Below are 22,242 nucleotides of genomic sequence, written 5' to 3' on the forward strand. Positions count from 1 at the left end.
CACACTCTGAGGGACTAGCTTGGACCTATGCTGGTTCCTTCCCTGTTCAGCTGGAGTTGGTGAGCTCCCATTAGCTCAGGTAAACTATTTCAGTGGGTGTCCCCATCCTGGTCTTGACCTCTTTGCTCATATTCTCATTCCTCCCACTCTTTAATTGGACTTTGGGTGCTCAGCCCAGTGCTTCCATGTGGGTCTCTGCCTCTGCTTCCATCAGTTGCTGGATGAAGGTTCTATGGTGATATTTAAGATATTCATCAGTCTGACTACAGGGCAATGCAAAAGGGAATTCCTTACTATGTGCCTCCAAAATCCAATAAATGTGTCCATCACAAAGAAACCTCGTCCAAGCCTCCTTTGAGAAGCTCATCTCAGTATGCAGAGCAGATTTACTTCTACTCTCTCTTGAAGCATCTATGGTGTTTTTTTTTTTTTTTTAATAAATCCAACCTTGCTTCTTAATGCCTTCCCCCAAAATTATTTCCTTTGTCGAAGCTACAAATCTGATTTTTCCCAAATGGAAAGGGAACCTTTTTGTTTTTTTTTTTTGTTTTTTTTTTTTTTTTTTTTTTTTTTTTTTTTTTTTTTTTTTTTTTTTTTTTTTTTGGTTTTTCGAGACAGGGTTTCCCTGTAGTTTCTAGAGCCTGTCCTGGAGCTAGCTCTTGTAGACCAGGCTGGCCTCGAACTCACAGAGATCCGCCTGCCTCTGCCTCCCAAGTGCTGGGATTAAAGGCGTGCGCCACCACCGCCCGGGCGAAAGGGAACCTTTGAAGCCACTGGGGAGAATGGAGCGGAGCCTCGACCCAGTTCCTAATGTTGATGACGTATGGTAATAACGTCCTACACTGTCCTGTTTACTAATTCTGCAGAAGGGGGGCTCCGTCTGGAACGTCGGGGAAAACTACAGGTTCCTCATGCGTTGACGTGAGGAAGCTGGCGCTGAAAGGAAGCTCAAGCATGGAGATCGCAAAGCTCGGGCCGAAGGCGAGAAGAGGCCTCTGGTTGACGGTGAGGGAACCACACTAAACAGATGAGAGGAAAGATGGCGATCTGATCGGCTCCCTCCCTACCCTGAAGCTCTTGGGGGCAGGAAAGGCACAGTTGTCCTCTGATGTATTCTTCCAACGCAGCTAGTCGTAACCTCCATCTTGTTCCGGAAGGAGACTCCAGTTCATCTCACAACGAGTTAGCTAAAAACAGCTGTGGCTACTTCTCGACCTCTGTGAGAACAGAGAGAGCTTAGCACAAGAAACAGGGGTCTTGCCTGGTGGTGGTGGTGGCACACGCCTTTAATCCCAGTACTCGGGAGCGGGAGGCAGTGGATCTCTGTATGTTCTAGGCCAGCTTGGTCTACAAAGTGAGTTCCAGAACAGCCAGTGAGTGTGGTTACATAGAGAAGCCCTGTCTCAAAAAAACAAAACCAACCAACCAACCAAAATAACACCTAACAAAAAACCCAAAAAAAACCCAACCAACCAAACAAACAAAAACTAGTTCTCTACCAGTTCTAATCAGGTGGTCAGTGCTTCCCTGGCAGGAGACAAGGAACTCTGCATCACTGAGTTGCCAGACTGTTAGGTTGCAGTCTGGCACAACTAGAGGGAGAAAGGGTGTGTTACACTCCAACACCTGAAACAATCAGAATTCCAGAAAACCTAAGAACTTCATGTGCCCTGGGAGAAAGGCGGGTGTTGAGTCCAGAGTTAAAAGATACTGTGTACTTTAAATTTCTACTGGGAAATGCCCCATCGTGTAATACTGTCACCAAGTCAAAAAAAAGTGAATGGATATACTTTAGAAAAATGCCAAACACACTGAAGAAAGACTTTCCCAGAAAAATTTCTACCAGCCTTAAAAACACAAAAAGAAAGCAATGCTTCCAGAAGGGACTTTACAGAATAAGCAAAGCCCCTGATTGCTTTCCTAATTACAGATTAGCTTGATCAGGTAAATTACCGTTTTCAGTGTGATTCACCAATGAGCCAACTGTGCACTTTCCAGGCATATACACTTACTTCCATCTGGAGACTACCTGAACATGTAGAGACTTGTCTCTGAGGATTCCAAAGCCTTTCCACAAAGGTTAGAGAGGCTGGGAAGCTCCTCCCTCCTGTTTCGCAGCCCCTCCAGCAGGCTCGCCCAATCCCGCCCACCAGGCTGATTGGCGGCAGGGTCCCTGGGCGGCAGGTTTGCGGCTACTAAAGTCCCCAGTTCTTTCCAACCCGCGGGAGCTTTCCAGTTCCTTCCCGCCGCGGCTCTTGAAGCTCCCAGAAGCTGAGGCCGCTGCCCCCCATCTTCCCAGGCTCCCCAAAACTCACAGTCGCTTCTTCCAAATTCCACGTCTTGGCCGACTTTGCGAAGGAGGTAGAAACACGTGTAGTAAGCAGTTCCCAGGAAGAGTCTGCTGCTCGGGATGCCTGAGCCTGGCGGTGGCGGTGGCGGTGGTGGGGTGTAGGGGGCAGGGGCTACGGAAGTCAGTGGGGACCAAGTCGCGACACCCCCATGTCGCTCCGGGAGCCCCCAGCAGGTGTTTTCGGCGCCAGCCCCCTAGCTCTGGTGGGGGAGCGCGCTGGGGCTAAGGGGACCCGGCAGGGGGTGCGGCAGGATCCAGAACCAGCACCCGGTCTAGGTGGGTGACCTGGGAGCTCCCTGGATCCCGAGGCTGAGTTTCTCCAGACCCAGACCAGGAGCATCAGGGCGGGGCTCCTCCTCACGGCTGGTCTCCACGGAGCAGTGAGGTCAGCCTAGGCTCTGGCCCCCCGTGGACATATATTTAGCTGAAGAACCGTGGTTTTTCCCCAGGGCGTGATGGCGCTTGAAGAGGACCATAATGGACTAGCAGACAAGAACTCGAAGATGAGCAAAAAGAGGTAGCCGGATTATTTCACTTTCATACTTAACATGTCTTGTACATTTGAGCAATTAGTTTGTAGCCTCCGGGACTGCCCTAAATGATTAGTGGTTGGTATTTCAGCCTTCAGAAACATAAACCAGTCCCTGGAAGGAATTCCTCTGCTTGGAGCAGCCCTTCAGGTGTGTGTGACAGGAGGTTCCTGTTTAGCCTCCAGGCCGGCCACCGCTCACACCCTCTGTGTGTGTGTGTGAGTGTGTGTGTGTGTGTGTGTGTGTGTGTGTGTGTATCTCCTCAGCTTTATGAGCACTGCTGATCGCTCATGCACCTGAGCCATGTGCTGCTTGGGTTCTCTGCTGTGGTCTGATAAACAACCACATGAACACAGAATGTGTCATGACAGGTGAAACAGACCAAAACCGCATTTAGATCTCTTTAGGTTGGTTATCTGTACTTCAATTAGAATACCTGAAAATGTCATTGCTTAGAGAAAATAGTTATTCTCCGTATATATTTTTTTTTTATCACAGCAGACTGCCTGTGACAGGAAATTAAAAACATACCTCATTAGGCTAATGTTTACAGGAAATTGTAAGCTAATAGGAATTGGTGGATATATTAATATTATTAGGAATCTACAAAGGGAAAGCACAGATTGAAAACAAATTTTATGTTTAAAAATGTAAAATTAGAATGAGAAACTCCAATCTGAAGTCATGAATATCTTTAGTTGTTCACTTTCTGTCCACTGAAAGGACATTGGAAAGAAGCTCTCTTGGTGCTTTCTGCTAAAGAAACGGATGCTACATAGAACAGCTCATTTTGAAGCCCGATCTAGGACAGAGAGAATACACACTGAGCCTGAAGTAAGGGATGCTAACTAGCCAGGAATCAGCAGGACCAGCCAGGCCTGTCAGCAGGCAAAGAGCTTCCTGCAAGGCTGACGCGCCCGGATTTAAACTCTGTTTCCAGCCCTCAGAGTGGAAGCAGAAGCCAGCTGCAAGTTGCAAGCTGACCCTGACCTCCATAGACAACTTGTGGTGGCCCGTGAGAGCCTTCCTCCATTGTGCATGCGTCCATACACAACAAATAAATAAGACGTGAAAAACAACAAGACCAGAAACCAGTCATGGCAACAAGCTGGAAGAATGTCTACTGGCCAATGTTAGGGAAGTTTGAAGTTCAAAGAAAATGCTTGCTCTCAGTGACTTAGAGATGCTAGGTCCAATACAGCCAATGCCTCACTGATATCATGAGAGGCGGGAGCAGGGTGAGTGGTCAAGCATTCTAGGAAAGTTCTTTGCAGGAAAATGCAGCTGTCTGGAACACACTACCTGTCAGGTGAGGATTGTTCAGCATTCAGTGGGGAAACTGCCCTTCCGAGAGAGAGTTCCTTCAGCAGCTTCTCCAGGTGATCAGATGCAGCCCCACGGATGGTGGCACAAGCTCTGAATGTCTGCATTGTGTGGTGGGGCTTGAGGAGACTGCTTGCAGACGTGTTCCATCTGATCCAGCCAGGTTTCTAGGGTAGTGCTGTCTAGAGAAAGACACTGTGAGATGCATTTGTAGTTTTAAATCCCCCCTTCCCCGTCAATATTAAAAAGTAAAGAAATCAACTTAGGAGAACTTTTGGGTACCCCAGACATAGTAATTTTTATATTGGTAATAAAAGTTATGAATAAGAAGACATTCTCTTTCACAATAAGTCCATATTTTTATATTGAACATTCATGTTCCATTTGCGCTCATCTTGAAACCCAGATGTCTAATGTGCAGTACATTCTAGAAGGTCTCGTTTTGTCCTTGAGATAGGATCTTGCTCTGTTGTAAGATGGACGCTTTCCAGACTCACCATGTCGCCCAGGCTGGCCTGGATTTACAGACCACCCCACATCCTTTCTCCCAGTAGCTGGAATTACAGGTGTACACCACCATTCACATATGACTCACCGTGTCACCCAGGCTGGCCTGGACTTGGAGATCATCCCACATCCTCTCCCTAAGAGCTGGAATGACAGGTGTACACCACCACTCACGTATATTGCATACAAAGTATTGCATGATGTTCAAAGAGAAAGGTGAAGAAAATAGATGGTTTGAGTCTACGCATATCTTCATTTTATCGTTGGTTCTGTTGTGACTTCAGAGTAGAGAAATTCCTTGTACTTTTTGCTTAGTGGCTCTTTAAACTGCTCCCCAGCGCTGACTTTGTCTATCTACCCTAGGATGTTGCCTGGGTGAGCCTCCAAGTGACTTTGAAGCTTTAGTTCTGGGAGAGAGCATACACCAGTCCTCACTCCTAGTAGATTCCTCAGAGCACCTGTCAGCTCAGAACTCAGTGCTCAACAAGAGAAATTGATAGTCATTCACGTTGTTAGAGAAATTTCACAGATATACATTAAGAATAGTAACCTTAAAAAAAAAAAGAATAGTAACCTTTCCCTTCAGCACTAGGGATTGAACCCAGGTTCTGCACATGCTAGACAAATGTCTACTATTGAACTATACGTCTAGCCCAGTGCCAGGCAAGTGAGGTACCACTGGCTCCATCCTGGCTGAAGTCTCAGAGGTCTGCATCTCCCGCCGCACAACTTGGTGGTTTAGCAGCAGACTGCTTTCTAAACCTTAGTTTTGCTCTATCAACAGGACCCAGACAAGTTAAATAAGTCTTCTGCGTGCTTTTTTTTATCTAGCAAAGGTCAACAGTATGCCTTCTTCCGAGTTTTTAATGAATCATCCTAGCTCATACCTAGAATGTCAGATGTTCTCTTAAGTAGCATCAGTGTCAAAGAACAAAATAGTAAGGAAGAGCAGAGCTGAGATGACTGTGGTTGTCTCTCCTCTTGCATCCTAGCTCGGGGATCCTGAAGCTGGGCTGTAGCTGCACCAGCACAGGGCCCATCCTGAGCTCGTGGATTTGGGTCCATCTTGTACTACTAAGAACTGGACTTTTTCTCCTTTAAAATGATCCTCTTACTTCATTTGTTCATGAAAAAAACCCATGAACTTTTAAACTTCAAAGTCGGTGTTAAAATAATGTTCTTTCTAAAACAGTCTCTCCTCAGAGTGATGTGGCATAGCTTGCCATCCCTGCTGGTGGCGACAGGTGGTGACAAATGTGGGTTGTGAGGTAGAATTATTCGATTTCTAACTTTGAGTAGCAGTTGACTTTTTTGCATGTAAGGCCAGCTTTTTAACAATTTATAGTTATTTTGTTTTGTTTTGTTTGTAAACCATGGCTTTTTGAGGTTTTATTTGGTCCACTGAGGACTTCAGATGCCTTGCAGAATTAGATTTGCCCATAGAGTAATTAAATACTTTTCAAATTCGGATAATTATGTCCAACATCTGATCACTGCTTTCTGTAGCAAAGAGAAGGATTAGAAATACTATCCAGACTGCCAATAAAATGAATGAATGAATGTATGTCTACGTAGTGATTGAACTATACCTAGACTTACCAAGAAGGTAATTGGGCAGATTAATTCTAGAACATGATTTATTAGAAAATAATAAATTTTTCTTTTTTTTTTTTTTACAAGTAGGGAAGCACTATGTAGCCCAGGTTTTCCTCCTATGTGTAATCTTTCTGCCTTAGCCATTTTAGTCCTGGAATTACAAATATTCTTTGCCATGCCAAGCCATAATATTATAATTAGACTAAAATGAACCAAAAAAGGAAAAAAACTTTCTCTTTTTTTAATATGGAGTATGTTACTTGCAAATAAATGTGTGAGTGAATGTATTCATTATAAAAATTAGGAAATATCTAGATCCAAGAAACTATTCTTGTACAAATTCCAACACCTGGGATAGGAGCTGTAATTCTCTGAGAAAAGTACTTGCTGCATAAGCTTGTTTTTGTCTCCAGAACCCATATAAAGCCAGATGTGATAAGATGTGTGTGTGTGTGGGTGATATCAGCACTGTAATGGGGAGCCATTAGACATGGAAACAAGAGAACCACTGGAATCTTGTGGCCCAGTAATCCAGTGATGAATAACAAGAGCCCTTGTCTCTAGCACGGAGACGGCGAGGAATGACACGCAAGGTTTCCCACCTCCTACATGCACCTCGCATATTTATGCCCCCCCCATAGTCACGAGAACACACATACACAAAGTGTAAAGAGTTAAACATAGAAAGACAATAACCACCGATAATCGTATATTTAAATGTCTAAAATATGTGAACATTTGTTTTTGCACTTTGTTAATGATATCAGACTGTTTGAATGAGTACTGTCTAGACACGTTTGTCCTAGTAAATGAATACTGTTTAGACATGTTTCTCCTAGTGAGTGAGTACCTTGTAGACATGTTTGTCTTGGTGACTGAGTACTGCATAGACATGTTTGTCTTGGTGACTGAGTACTGCGTAGACATGTTTGTCCTAGTGACTGAGTACTGTGTTGACAAGTTTGTCCTAGTGAATTAGTATGCTGCAGACGTGTTTGTCCTAGTTCTCATTAGTTTTACAGCAGGCTGGCACTTTTAAAGTTTTCGTAGTATTTCTGAACCTCCGTATAATTCCTTTGTTATGTTCTTTAGTCAAAAGGAGAAGAAAGAAAAGAAACCAACCGTTGGCATATTTGGGATGGTGAGTTTGGGATTCATTCATTGTTTCAAACACTTACGTCACAAAAGAGATATTCCACGTGGTATTAGGCTTTCTTAGGAGGTGGAGCCGGAGGTGACGTTACTGAAGATTTAGCTTATTTTCAGAAGAATGGCAAGCATAGTTTGCCATGGACTGAACCTCAGTAGCTTCTCTTTCCTGGCTTAGATCTCAATGCTTTCCAAATTGTTATGTTGCCAGTTATCTTTTACCTGTATTTTTTCTTGATGGTCCTTGCCGGCGAGGAGGAGGAAAGCTCTTGCATCCCATGCTGTCTTGCTGGCTGCAGGTTACGGCAGGGTATTGCTGTGTGTGTATGGACAGCCTTAGACTCCTGACCCTTCTACCTCCTTCCTCCTGGGAATTACTATTATATGCTTGGTAATATGCCATCCTTCAAGACCCTGAAGTCCTGGCTACTGGGATTACTATTGTTCTGAAGTCCTGACAGGTTTGCCTCAAAGTCTATCTACCCATGTTTGAAGAGTTTATCTGATTTTTTTTATTATTATTTCTACCCTCATCCCACTCACCCCCATCAAATCTTTCTGATCCCCTCCCTACTACTTTTTGTGTCTCTCCGTATGTATCCTTGGGTCCTCCAAAGCCTCTGCGGCTAATTCTGGAAGCTAGCTGCTAACTCCGCACCCTGATGCAAGGTCAAGCTTCATTGACAGTCTCGTAGTGTCAGTGGGAACACGTACCCTGAAACACATGCTAAGAAAGGTTGTTGTGGATTATTGATTCCTAGGATTTAACAGTCAAGGGTCTTCTCTCTCCTGTTAAATGTGGAAACACGCTTACAGCCATGTGGAGAAAGGTATTTCTTTTCACTGACTGTAATTCCAGTCAAAGTGTTAATGTTCGCTGCCACGGGATGAGCAAGCAGTGATTTCTGCCTCTTCAAAACATTATTTTTCTTCTGTCATCCTCTTTGAAACTTAAAAAAAAATTTCATCAGATATTACCAAAGAGAAGACACCTGCCTGAATTCAGGAGAAAAAGAATTAGTACAAGGGGGCTGAAGAAATAGGTCCGCTGTTCAGTGCACTCGCTGCTTTTACAGAGGAGTAGAGTTCCGTTGCCAGCACCCACATCAGGGAACTCTCCACCTCCTATAGCTCCAGCTCTGTGGGATCTGATGCTCTCTTCTGGTTTGTGACAGCACTCACATTCATGCCCCCCCCCACATATGCACATAGATGAAAAATAAATAAATTAAAAATGAATTGGTACAGCCCATGGTGAGATGATTGCCAAAGTTCAGCACCGGTAGAGGACAGCTTGGTGTGCGGCAGTAGCAGTGACAGTCTGAAATGGGCTTGAATTTGGGGTCTGTTTAGAAGCGCCATCCATGGTGCCACGTGCTCACTGTGCGCCCGCTCTTCTTCCTAGTTTCGCTATGCGGATTGGCTCGACAAGCTCTACATGGCCCTGGGAACGCTGGCTGCCGTTATCCATGGGACTGCACTTCCCCTCTTGATGCTGGTGTTTGGTCACATGACAGACAGTTTTACCAAAGCAGAAACCAGTAGTCCATCAGACATTACGAATCAAAGTAAGGATTATTCGTGGTACCGAAGTTATTGGAATTTTGCAAAGGCCATCCACTTACCGTACCATTTGCAGTGCTGTGTTTTGTGCTGAAAAAGGTGGCGGGTCACAGCTTCAATTCTTGCTTGTAATGAGTTTAAGAAGATCGTGTGAATGGGCACTAGAACACCCAGGACAAGCCTTGGCAGAGATATGTAGAAAAGGGAGGAGCTCTGTGGAGTCAGAACTGCCTTTGACGACTTGAGGAGGAAGTACAGGAATCTAATCCGCACTGTGAATGGTGAGCGGCACTAGTTACGAGTCCGGGGCCTGAGTGTAACCAAGGACTGAGGATGCTGCTGATGGTTTAGCCTGAGAGACTGAAGGACATGGTTACTCTCAGATGAGATGAGAAAGCGGAAGGGAGGGACGTCTGCGCAGTTTCGTGTGTGGTCATGTGTTGGCCTGTCAGAAAGCAGACCCAGGACTGAAGAAATGAAACGAGGTCTGAGACAGTTGTTTATAAGAACAGATGATGCAGTTTCATGGTCCACTGCGGGAGACCGAAACCTCAGAAAGTCTAACTTTGCATAAATAAGGGACTGGCAGAACTTAATTTTCTCAGCAAGATTGGAAGCAGGAAAGTGATGGATAAGGAAAGATGTAAAAAAAAAAAAAAAAAAAAACACCCTGGGGGAGTGAAGGAATGAGTGAGCTGTGGAAATCCTTTCTTCATCTAACACAGACATCCTTGACTTGGTGGGCGCAGGCTAGCTCTGAGCTTCAGTGTGTAGGTCACTGTTGGTCATGCAGAGATTGAGATAAAGTAAACTACTGGAGACTTACAGCTCTCTTGTACTCAGTTGACATGTTGGCGAGTTACAGTTATATATTTAGAATTCAATGATATTCTTAGCTTACAGGGCCCTTTCTTTTTTTAGATTGGTTTTAAGTATGTGTGTGTGAGGGGGATGACATTCAGGTGGACATGTGGACTGATAGTTGCAGGAGGCTGTGAGCTGCACAGTATAAGTTCTGGGAATTGACATTGGGTCCCCCGTAAGAACGGTTAAGGCTCCTAACTGCAGAACCATCTCATCTCTGGACTTTGAAAAGTTGATGTTAGAGACCAAACCCCTGACTTTTATATCATTTGAACTCATTTTTGAGGTGCTGAGAATTGAACCTGTGGCCTCACAGACACTAGGCATGTTATCTCCTGCTGGGCTATCTTCCTAGCCTGATATTTGAATTAAGTCTATGATAAACACCGTGAATGTCCATATTGCTCACATTGCAAGTCGTCCTTTTTCCTTCCTTTCCCTCCCCTCTTGAGTTCCTCACATATTATAATCTAACATTTTGCAAGGACTGTAAGATTCAAGATGTGCCTTTTGTTGACCTAGCAGTCTTGATTACAATAATTCTTCTAATACAGTATTTACCATATAGCCACATATGTGTACACATATGCTTAAGCAGTATTATTTGTCTGTTTATGTGGTACTGGATCAAACCCAGGGAATAGTGTTTGCTTGGTAAGTAGACTCACTGAGTGATGTTTCCAATAACAGTATGATATTGAAACAACCAAAATGTATGCAGATTTAAATTTGATACAAGCATACACTGACAAGAAAAGTTGGTGCTGAATGTAGACCAAGATTCACACTTGTTGCTTTTTAAAAGTATTTTTAAAGTTTTTATATATGTACACATATATTTAAAAAAATTGACAACCTACACAAAAATGTTGACTAGTACTTATGAATGTCTATATGAATGTTTAAAGTTTGGGGTTTCTAATGTATTTGGTTCAGACAATTAGCTCTTCCTAATATTGGATAATGCTTTGTTGTAAGAAGCCACTTGTTTGTTCCTCGCTGCTCAGCCCCAAAATAATCACACAGAAACTGTATTAATTACAACATTGCTTGGCCTATTAGCGTATGTATATTTCTAGCTCACTCTTATCTCCTCAATTATCCCATTTCTATTATTTTATATTTTACTATGAGACTCCTGGCCTTCAGGTTCCGCCATGTCTGTCTCTGGTGGCGGCCCCATGGCTTCTCCTGACTCCACCTTCTTTCTCCCAGCATTCAGTTTAGTTTTCCCCGCCTACTTCTATTCTGCCCTGCCAGGCCCAAGACAGATTCTTTATTAACCAATGATATTCACAGCATACAGAAGGGAATCCCACATCACTCTGTTCTTTATGATAATTGTGAAATAACCATAAAACAGAGAAATACAGTATTAGTGTTTGCATATGTGCCCATGTCCAGTTGCACTGGTATTTCTTTGTCACTGTGGGCTTCTTCTTGAAAATGAGCATCATTGAACATAAGCTTTGTGTAGTAGCTCATGGCCAACATGGAACTGTTTGGATGGCTGTCATTAAAGATTGGATTGAAACTAAAATTGAATTTTACTGAATCACTTGTTCCTATTTTGTATAGATTTTCAAGTGAAACAAATTAGGGGTTTTTTAAATATATGTTTATTATTATTGGAGTGCAAAAAGGCATAAATGGCCCAGCTCTGTTTTCTGGTTGTCTAGGTGAAGTCAACCATACAGAGAATGTCAGCAGCAATCATCTGGAGGAAGATATGGCCACGTAATTCGACACTTTATTTCTTCTTTAATCATTTCTGCATTAATCTGGTTAAAATGATCTATAACATTTCTCACTCATATAATATGATTAGAAGTTGAATTAAAAATCATTGAATATAGCTTTGTAATTATTAATGTGCCTCTTACACGGTATCCCTAGTAAAAATTATAATAATATTGGCTAGCAGGGAAATTTTAAACTTGGCATCTAATTGTAAATAATGAACTAAAGCATCCTAAAGTAACTGGGCGGTGGTGACACACTTTAATCCCAGCACTCAGGAGGCAAGACAGGTGGATTTCTGTGAGTTCAAGGCCTGCCTCGTCTACAAAGAGAGTTCCAGGACAGCCAAAGCTGTTACACAGAAAGACCCTGTCTTGAAACACAAAGAAACAACCCCCCCCAAACAAAACAGCAACAAAAAATTCGTAGAATTAACAAATGTTTAATTTTTACCTTGGTTTAACTAAGGAATATATTTTGCTTATGATTTACATGCTTTGAAGTTTTTCCGAAGAAAATCTTTGAACAAATGTGCAAAGATCCATGACAATATTCAGATAATTTGATTCTACATTATTCTATGGATGCTTTGACATGTTCCTTGATTATATTTGAATGAGAAGACACAAATACTCTGACCACTATTGTATAGAGGCATTATTCTTTTTATATTGTAATAACTTTAAGTCCCTCTTTTTCTTTCTTCTTTTTTGGGACAGAGAGAGCCCAGGCTGCTCTCAAATTTATGGCCTCCTTTCTGCCCTAGCCTTCCACGTCATGGGATGACAGGTTCAAGCAACAATGCCCAGTTAACAGCAACATCTTGATTGTTTAAAAATATGTTACCAAGGCTAGGAATGATGACCCATCTTAGCACTGTGAAGGTACTGGCAGGAGGGTTGTGAGACTGAAGCCAGCCTAGGCTATGTGGCAAGACCCTGTCCTTTTAAAAAAAAGACCTAAAGTCTGAAAGAGTGAACAAATAAACGAAACCAAAGAGCTTTCAAGTTGTCCCCTAACCGTAAGATATACTTTTTAAAATGGGGTTACCCTTGCTGTATCATTAGCACATGAAAAATGATTAGTTCTAGACTCCTCTGTTAGGGAGAGGCTTTCAAGTTGCCCCATATCGTTTTTGGAAGTTATGAGCTATAACAGGGTGTGATGTGTTTGCAGGATTCCTGCCAGGTTGAGGGCAGAGCTGTGAATACCACACGAGGGACTCCCTTCCTTCTAAGTAATGCTGATGCTTCCCAGGTCACCCTGCAATTTTCAGGAGAAAACAAGTAGACCTTCTCCTTTTCAAGACAGGGACATCTGTACCCTGTATTTCATGTCGGAAGGTTTGCCTTTTATCTGAATATGGACTGATCGCAGAAGCCAAGGTTTGCCCTTGTGAATGTGAAGACTCAGAACATGGGAATATCAGTTCACCTTTTCCTTAGTTTAATTTGAAGGCTTTCATTTTTCATAATTTCTGTTTAAATTAGAAGGGCTGCTCTTTGATTCCTTCAACATTTTAGGGTAGTTCGACATGACCAATTGGGCAGGTACCGATAGTATTAATTTTCAGCTGTCTCTTATCAGCTGAGCTCCGTCAGTTCAGAGGGGCAAGGAGTCACTTCCATCCCTAGTTTCCACTTTCAGACGGGTTCTGTCACATGTCTCTTGACAAGCAGAGGCAGCCTGGGCGTGGGGCTCATTAACTGATGCTGATGTAATAGAATTAGGACTACAAGGGCATATCTCAGACTTCCAGAATACCAAGCACTGTTCCATAGTAACTGATGTTCTCTGGGTGCTTGCTATATGTACGGTACTGGCCCAAGCACCTTTCAGACATATTATATATCTCTTTTTACCTCCATTTTACCAGCTAGAAAATTGGAGCCTAAGATGCTAAGCATCCTGCCTGAGTTTACAGGGTAGTTCAGTGAAGAGGTGGGCTTTGCTTGCCCCAGAGCCATTCTTCTATATCGCCGCAGACATAGTTGCACGCTGGCATGGCAGCTCCGTTCCTTTCAACCCCTTCCTGTCTGTTAAGCATGGTGGGATACCCAGAGAGCTGAAGAAGTAAGACTCAATTGTGTTCAGAGGGAAGGACTGGTCAGAAAACAGCACTACGGTGTTCTTGTTTTTCAGGTACGCCTACTATTACACCGGGATTGGTGCTGGTGTGCTCATAGTTGCCTACATTCAGGTTTCATTTTGGTGCCTGGCGGCTGGAAGACAAATACACAAAATTAGACAGAAGTTTTTCCACGCGATAATGAATCAGGAGATTGGCTGGTTTGACGTGCATGACGTTGGGGAGCTCAACACCCGGCTCGCAGAGTGAGTACCTAGTTTTATGCTGACGTCAGATACACTTTTGTTCTCAACGCTGTGAAGTAGATAGCACCACCCTGTTAGGAGTGTAGGTGCATCACTGAGCAGAGTAAAGCCTTGTGAGCAGTGCCTGTGTCTTACACAGCTTCTTGTTCCCAGTGCACTGGCAGAGACGGGGGGCGGAGCTGCTCCTTGCCTGGCACTCAATGAGGGCCAGACTGGCAGAGTCAAATGCAGTGAGCAGAGCAGTGATTGCAGAGAATGGCAGTGTGGTCTGTCCAGCCCCACTGAGTTCCATCCTGCTGGGGGCTCCATGGTGGCCTTGGAAGACATTGGAAAGGAGGAGGGAGCTCCTGTCAGTCAGCCTCTGCTTCACAGAAGACACAGTGAACTCAATGATTCGTGTTCATAGAGAACAGCGCCATATACACACATCTCTGAGCAGTTTGAAATTTCACAGTGAATTGTCTTAGACATGACATGTGTATTCATTCTGAGGCCACATGGACCATAGGGTACTGTTAAACCAGAAACAGACAACCCGTCGTGAAATACATACAAACACTCTAGACGTATTAATTTATACCAGATTCAATGATAACAATATAAAACTGGATAAATTCTGTGCAAATCCGACATTATTTGTAACACGATCTCTTTTTTTTCTTTAGTGATGTCTTCAAAATTAATGAAGGAATTGGTGATAAAATTGGAATGTTTTTTTATTCCATAACATCATTTTTAGCTGGTTTCATAGTAGGATTTATACGTGGTTGGAAGTTAACCCTTGTAATTTTGGCTGTCACCCCTCTTATTGGACTGTCATCTGCTATGTGGGCCAAGGTAGGTGAATCCAGGGTTCAAAACCCTCCCCAGAACCTCATGGGAAGGTCTTTAACCTTGACAGTCCTGATGGTGGACTTGCTACTTGCTTTAATCTTCTGTTTAACAGTCGACAGAAGAAGCCGATCCAGATCTCCTGAGCTATTACTTGGGGAAAGTATAAGAAAGAAGGAAGGGGACTTTGTGCGTTCTCTGCCTTCATAGAAAAGACATGCTTAGCCGGGCGGCAGTGGCGCACGCCTTTAATCCCAGCACTCGGGAGGCAGAGGCAGGCGGATCTCTGTGAGTTCGAGACCAGCCTGGTCTACAAGAGCTAGTTCCAGGACAGGCTCCAAAGCTACAGAGAAACCCTGTCTCGAAAAACCAAAAAAAAAAAAAAAAAAAAAAAAAAAAAAAAAAAAAAAAAAAGAAAAGACATGCTTACCTGGAAATATCAGTGCTCAGTAGAGGACAGTCCCATGTTCACCGTGAAGTGTCAGCCATAGAAGTGGCTCTCCCATGTCTACACCGCCACTCCAGTGGTTTCCAGGGCCTACTATCACTCTCTGGGGATCAGCCTCAGATCATCCGGCTTCAGTTGTTCTTTTACCTAGTGAGCCCTCTAGCTAGCCTTTGCTAGTCTCATGTGGGCATGAAACTGTTTTCTTAACCCTGCAAAGTAGGAAGAGCTAGAGGGTCCCAGGCAGATCAGGCACCTGACCCAAAGGTCCCTTTGTGTCCAGGATTCTTTTCCTTAATTAGACACTGGGTCAGTTAGAGGATACTGGTAGGGAATCCAGTACACTTTTTCTCTCCCCAAAGATACCTGATATTCAGCCGGGTGGTGGTGGCACACACCTTTAATCCCAGCACTCAGGAGGCAGAGGCAGGCGAATCTCTGAGCTCAAGGCCAGCCTGGTCTACAAGAGCTAGTTCCAGGACAGGCTCTAGAAACTACAGGGAAACCCTGTCTCGAAAAACCAAAAAAAAAAAAAAAAAAAAGATACCTGATATTCAAAGTTCTTGCTCTTTGTGTGATTTCTGTACAAGCAACATTTTCATATCTTTTATTTATTTATTTATTTATTTATTTATTTATTTATTTATTTATTTATTACTCTGCAAAAGATAGAGTTGCTCCGCATTTTTAAATGACACCAGATCACACTTTGACAGGTAATGACTTCATTCACTAATAAGGAACTCCTGGCTTATGCGAAAGCTGGAGCCGTTGCTGAAGAAGTCTTAGCGGCCATCAGAACTGTGATTGCATTTGGAGGACAAAAGAAAGAACTGGAAAGGTTTGGGTTTCTTTCTCTAGAAATGTAAAATTCTGTGTCATTGCTAATATTCTGCAAAATTGCAGTTCTAATTATGCTTTCCTAATACAGAAGAAGGGGTTTTTATGTTCTGTTTACTTTTTGAAATGTTTGAAGGCCTGTGTTTTCATTCTTACAGAAGAAAGAGGTGGCACAGGAACTACAAATAAGGAGTATCTGGTATACAGACAACCTATTAGTCTGAGAAATAAAAGGCTCTAAGAGAGTTATTGGAATTTATTTTTTAGAGAGACATAATATGCTTTGATAGGGCTGAGGAGAGGACCTGAGTTCTTAGGGGCTCAGCCACCTGTAACTCCAGACCCAGGGGACCTTTTCTGAGCCTCCAGGGATATTTGCTCATACCTATCCTGTGGTGGTTTGAAAAAAAAAATGGCCCCCTAAGGGAGTCGCACTATTAGGATGTATGGCCTTGTTAGAGGAAGTGTGTCATTGTGGAGGTGGGCTTTGAGGTCTTATATATGCTCAAGCCACTGTCAGGGTCTCAGTTTACTTCCTGTTGCCTGCAGATCAAAGATGGAGAATTCTCAGTAACTTCTCTAACACCATATCTGCCTGCATGTCACCATGTTTCTTGCCAAGGTGATAATGGACTAAACCTCTGAAACTATAAGCCACCCCATTAAATGTTTTCCTTTATTCACAGTAATAGAAACCCTAACTAAAACACCCCCCCAACATAGTCTTTAAAAATATGCTTTGATAAAAGAAATGTACTGAGGAATATCAGAAGGGCACATCTAGATATGGTCAAAAAATGTCTCTTAGATGAGATTTCAATTAGCCTGAGACCTGAGAGATGAGAATAAGTCTCCCATAGTGAGGGTGGGGATGGGATCTGGGATAACAAGACATCTAAATCTCCCAGCTTGGCAAAAGCTTCAGTATGCTGTGGAATATATCATCACAAAGCTTCTACTTCTGAAGCAATCAGTCTATCCCACTTCCCCTTCAAAACATCAGCTATGCGAGGAAACCAGCTCCTTTGGAATGGAAATTTAACGATAATTGTGACTGCATTTAATTCAGAGACATTTTCCTTTTGTGTGGCCCTGTTTGTTGGTTGTTGCTCTACTTCCTGAGTGGCCAGATTTCTGTTCTAAGAGTCCTTACTCAGGCAGATATACTCAAGATATGCCCTACTGTTTTCTCTAGCTGTTTCAGACTTGCCAATCTTATGTTTAAGACTGTTTTGCTGTGGAAAATTTTGTTTCTCTTTCAATTATGGCAGGTATTTTTTTCTGGGTATAATAGTCTTAGTTATTAGCAGTGTTCTTTCAGAATTTGAACTACATCACTCCAAACCCTTCTGGTTTTTATATTTTCTGTGGAAAAAAATCAGTTGTTATTCCGGTTGGTCCCTTGTTGTATATGATTTGGGCCTTTTCTCCTGCAACTTTTATCTCCCCTTATCTGCCCTTTCTTCCTGTGTTTTTAGTGCTTTAACTATAACACAACATGAGGAGTTTCTTTCCTGTCCTGTCTCTTAGGCATTCTGTATGTGTTTTGTACCTAGATACACACCTGTTCTCCTCGATGTGGCAACATTTCTTCTATGCTTTTTGTTGAAAGTCTTTTCTGAGCCATTTTTGTTCTTCTATGCCCATCATTCATAGATTTGATCTTTTCATGGTATCTCGAAGTTCTTGCATGTTCTCTTTATGTTCTTTGTAAAAAAATAAAAGAGTGTTTGAAAAAATTTTCAGTGTCTTTGACTGGATTGCACAATTGCTTTACCTTGATTCCTGCTAGATCATGTTCCATGTTCATTACCCAGTCTCTTGGGAAGAGTTTCTCCACTTGCCTTTTGATTTGACTTTCTGAGTTTTGTGTCTTGAGCATCATTTTGACTTGGTTTTTCCTCAGTATTTCTGTCGTTATTGAATTCTATTTTCATATCTTTAGTTGACTTCCACAGGTGTGTTCATGTTCTCCTTAAATTCTACGAATGTGACTATAGTCATATTTTTTTTTCTTTTTTTTTTTTTTTTTGGTTTTTCGAGACAGGGTTTCTCTGTAGCTTTAGAGCCTGTCCTGGAACTAACTCTTGTAGACCAGGCTGGTCTCGAACTCACAGAGATCCGCCTGCCTCTGCCTCCCGAGTGCTGGGATTAAAGGCGTGCGCCACCGCCGCCCGGCTATAGTCATATTTTTTAATCGTTTGTTTGGAATTTGAGCTAAGTCCCTGCCAGTACTATCCCTTGCCACGAGATTGGTACTTTTTGGAGGATACCTGCTGTCTTGGTTTTTAATCTCATTTTTGGTTTTGTGTTGGAACTTGTCCATCTGGAGTTACTTTCATAGCAGAAATTGTTTTTTATGATCACCTCTCTTTGGTGAGGGATGATGACCCGGCATTTTTTTTTTTTTTTTTTTTTTTTTTTTGGTTTTTCGAGACAGGGTTTCTCTGTGGCTTTAGAGCCTGTCCTGGAACTAGCTCTTGTAGACCAGGCTGGTCTCGAACTCACAGAGATCCGCCTGCCTCTGCCTCCCGAGTGCTGGGATTAAAGGCGTGCGCCACCATCGCCCGGCGACCTGGCATTTTTTATTGGGGTGTTGTGGCTCCTGTCAGTTTGCTCAGGTAGGAAAGAGAAGAAACAGGCTTGGTACTTTAGTAGACTTGCGTGTCCCTGGCATGCTGGCAGAGTGCAGCTCCATAGCTCTGCTCTTCCACGATATGTAAGCCTGATCCAGGCTGCAGTCTTTTGCTAGGAGCCTGCGGTTTCTACTGCTGCATCCCTAGACTGTCACATGCTGTCGCATGGTGCCTGCAGCTTCCCCGGCCTGTACCCTCTATATATTCACAAGCCAAAATCATTTCTGTAGAACAGTGATTTTTAATAATTGCTTCTATAGAAATAAGATAAAGCGTATGGCTTGTTTGTTTCTAAGAGGGAACACTTTGCTGTGTGGCCCCGTCTGGCCTGGAACTCTTACTTCTCATGCCTGGGCTGCCTTGGGTCTGGGATTGCTGGTGTGTGCACAGCTCTTCAGCTGAGCTTTTTTAAATATCAAAAGCATGGTTTAACATGCCACAGTTTCCAAAGTGCTCTCCTCTGTAGAATCTCCCAGTTTGTTTTCCTAGTACCCCCAAGGGAGCAAACTGTCTTTAGAACTTTCTTAAGGTCCAGAGCTTTAAGTAGCTTTTTTTTTTTATGTTAAGGTTTTCTAGCATTATAGCTCCAGTTCATTAACTCTCTGCTCCTCCTCCTTCCTGTTCTTCCCCCAGGCTCCTTTGTTCTCCATCCTTTCCTTCTCTCGTTTTCTGAATTCTTCTTTCTTCCCCGTTTTCATCTTCCTTCCCATGCTTCTTCTTTTTCCCATCCCCCTTCCCCAAAGAGGACAGGCTAGCCTTGAACTTGCATTCCTCCTGCTTCAGCCTCCTTAGTGCTAGGATTCTAGGCAGAGCCACCCTGAGCAGTGGTTTTCCTTGTGGGTTTTTTTTGTGTGTGTGTGTGTGTGTGTGTGTGTGTCTCCGTGTATGCATGCAATAAGATATGCCTTTGATAAGTTTCATTATTTCATGATTACTAAAGCCAGAAAAGATTTAAGCCTCAGTTACTCTTCAGTGAAGGAATAAAATAATAATACCTCTCAGGGGCAATGTATGGAGAAAAGAAGAAAACATATGTACTACAGGGCTGGTACATTCCAACTGATCAAGTCACTCCCTTGTTACATTGATCCAGTTCCTTAATCTTTATGAGTACATGTAATGATTTCTGCTTTTTTTCCAGGTACAATAAAAATTTAGAAGAAGCTAAAAATGTTGGAATAAAGAAAGCGATCACAGGTGGCATTTCCATAGGTATTGCCTACCTTTTGGTGTATGCATCATACGCACTAGCATTCTGGTACGGGACCTCTTTGGTCCTCTCAAATGAGTACTCTGTTGGACAAGTGCTTACCGTAAGTCATATGTGCTTTGTAAAAGGATTCACTAACTGTGCCATTTCAATTGAGAAGTTTTAATTTAACCTTAGAAGAATATGTTTTGAAACTTATTAAATACTATAAAGAAACATGCATTCAGTTACTAGGTTCAAGAGTGGAGAGGAAATTAGATGTATCCAAAAATCAATATTGTTGTCTTTCTTACAGATATCTTTTTTTTTTTTTTTAAAAAAAGAGTTATTCTTAAGTTGGGCACTCAGAAGGCAGAGGCAGGTGGATCTCTTGAGTTCAAGGCCAGCCTGGTCTACAAGAGCTAGTTTCAGGACAGGCTCCAAAGCTACAGAGAAACCCTGTCTTGAAAAAACGGGGAAAAAAAAAAATCAAACTTATTCTTTTTGTTTCAATGTTGCATTAAAGAATACAAAAAAGTCTTCCTCTTGGAGTTATATAAACCAAGGTCTTAGTCACTGAACCATTGCTGTGAAGAGACACCATGACCAAGGCAACTCTTATAAAAGAAAGCATTTAATTGGGGGCTGGCTTACGGTTTCAGAGAGTTAGTCCATTATCATCACGGTGAGGTGCACGGTGGCACACAGGCAGACATGGTGCTGGAGAAGTTGTTGAGGGCTACGTCCTGATCCAAAAGCAAAGAGATAAGACTGGGGAAGGAGTCTAGCACAAGCTTTTGAAACCTCAAAGCCCACCCCCAGTGATCCCAGTGGTATATTTCCTACACTTCCTCCACCAAGACCTGACCTACTCCAACAGGATCACATTCTCATCTTATCATCTTGCCAAAGAGTTCCACTCCCTGATGACTAAGCATTCAAATAGGAGTCTCCTGGGGTCACTGTTACTCAAACTACCCAAACTGAGAATGAGTCCTCTTGGAATTCTTCACTTTTCTCCCTATGTCTTCTCTCTTGTTAATTGTGGTCTGATGTCTGTCTGTCTGTACTTACAAAGGGCTTTGCTCTACATCCAGTGAACAGCATAGAAAAACATGGTCCTGGAAAAGAATGAAAAATTCTTTTTTACTGAAAAATTTAATAGAGGTTTACAAGTGATGGTGCTACTTTACTGACCCTAAATAGCACCCAGAACTGCAGGCAGACATTATCAACCTATACCCACTTATTGCCTCCAATATTTACGCTGGATACATTTTCTTTAAAGTTCCTTTCGGGTTACTGTCTGGTTTTAGCAAGTTATTACCAACACACACACACACACACACACACAGACTTTTCTGGGTCAGAAACAGGAAAAGTAGATAGTTTAAAGCTACACATTTAGCTTTGGTTGTAGAAGCTAAGTATATCTGAAGTCCAGGGCATGGTTAGTTTGGTTAGATTGCTTTCTTAAAGGCATGTAAAACTAAACTGAATGAATATACAATAGGGAAACAAAGTGACTATACTGTTTTAAATGGTCTTAAGGCATATTATTAACTTGGTTGCAAGGTCTGGCAAAATTTAGTATCTGAAGACATGAAGTATTTTCAGAAAAGGTGATTCCCAGCCCTGTAGCCTAAATACCATTGACATTGACTACCTCTCCGCCATAAGCCTACATTTAATGAGATGGTCTCCCTTGGACACAATCATGCTAAGTGCTCCTCTTATTTTCTGATTTACTACTAAAAAAAAAAAAAACGAATAGTAAATAGTAAAAATCTTTTGAGTGGTAGCCTCACAGTCTTGTAGAAATGTAAATTGTTGTTCTTTGTAACCGAAAATTGTATTTAGAGGTTTTTTTTTTTTGTTTTTTTTTTTTTGCCTTGTGGGACTGTGCACAAATACAGGTGCAGGATTTTGCACCAGACCTACTGGCTTCAAATTCCAGCTGGGACTTTACCAGCTCTGATTTGGAGCAACTGTCTAAACTCTTATGGCTTCCCTCTAATGCCAAACAGATGTGACAGGAACATTGCCGTAACTTCTAGTGTGGCGTGAGGATTCAGTGGGATCCACAGTTGTATCCCTGTGTGGCTCAGAGATGACATCAGTTCTTGCAAAGCTCCAATAGGACAAAGATGAGTCTTTCGTAGCAAGAAGAAAGTGTTTTTTTTTTTTTTTTTTTTTTTTTTATCAAAACCAAGAATGGAAACCCAAATACCTGTTCATTAGATTTCAAAGAGGGCACAGTGTAAGGAGGTGAACTGGGGGCACTGAGTCATATCTAGCTGTGAGCTGCATAATTGAGGATGCATTTGCAGAGACAGTAGCATCCG

General features: G+C 42.6%; 1 protein-coding gene across 1 annotated transcript in view; it reads left to right on the forward strand.

Annotated features, from left to right (window-relative positions):
* Positions 1 to 2,233: 2,233 nt before the first annotated feature.
* The window catches only part of LOC119803922 (multidrug resistance protein 2), a 56,849-nt gene continuing 36,840 nt past the window's right edge, over positions 2,234 to 22,242 (forward strand). Inside the window, exons 1-9 of the mRNA XM_038315405.1 lie at positions 2,234 to 2,361; positions 2,800 to 2,867; positions 7,399 to 7,447; positions 8,861 to 9,023; positions 11,562 to 11,619; positions 13,765 to 13,956; positions 14,622 to 14,793; positions 15,949 to 16,073; positions 19,850 to 20,021. Coding sequence (XP_038171333.1) covers positions 2,806 to 2,867; positions 7,399 to 7,447; positions 8,861 to 9,023; positions 11,562 to 11,619; positions 13,765 to 13,956; positions 14,622 to 14,793; positions 15,949 to 16,073; positions 19,850 to 20,021 — 993 coding nt within the window. The 5' untranslated portion in view covers positions 2,234 to 2,361; positions 2,800 to 2,805. The remainder of the gene's footprint in view (positions 2,362 to 2,799; positions 2,868 to 7,398; positions 7,448 to 8,860; positions 9,024 to 11,561; positions 11,620 to 13,764; positions 13,957 to 14,621; positions 14,794 to 15,948; positions 16,074 to 19,849; positions 20,022 to 22,242) is intronic.

The sequence above is a fragment of the Arvicola amphibius genome, chromosome 18 (assembly GCF_903992535.2).
Source record: "Arvicola amphibius chromosome 18, mArvAmp1.2, whole genome shotgun sequence".
Classification (NCBI taxonomy): Eukaryota; Metazoa; Chordata; class Mammalia; order Rodentia; family Cricetidae; genus Arvicola; species Arvicola amphibius.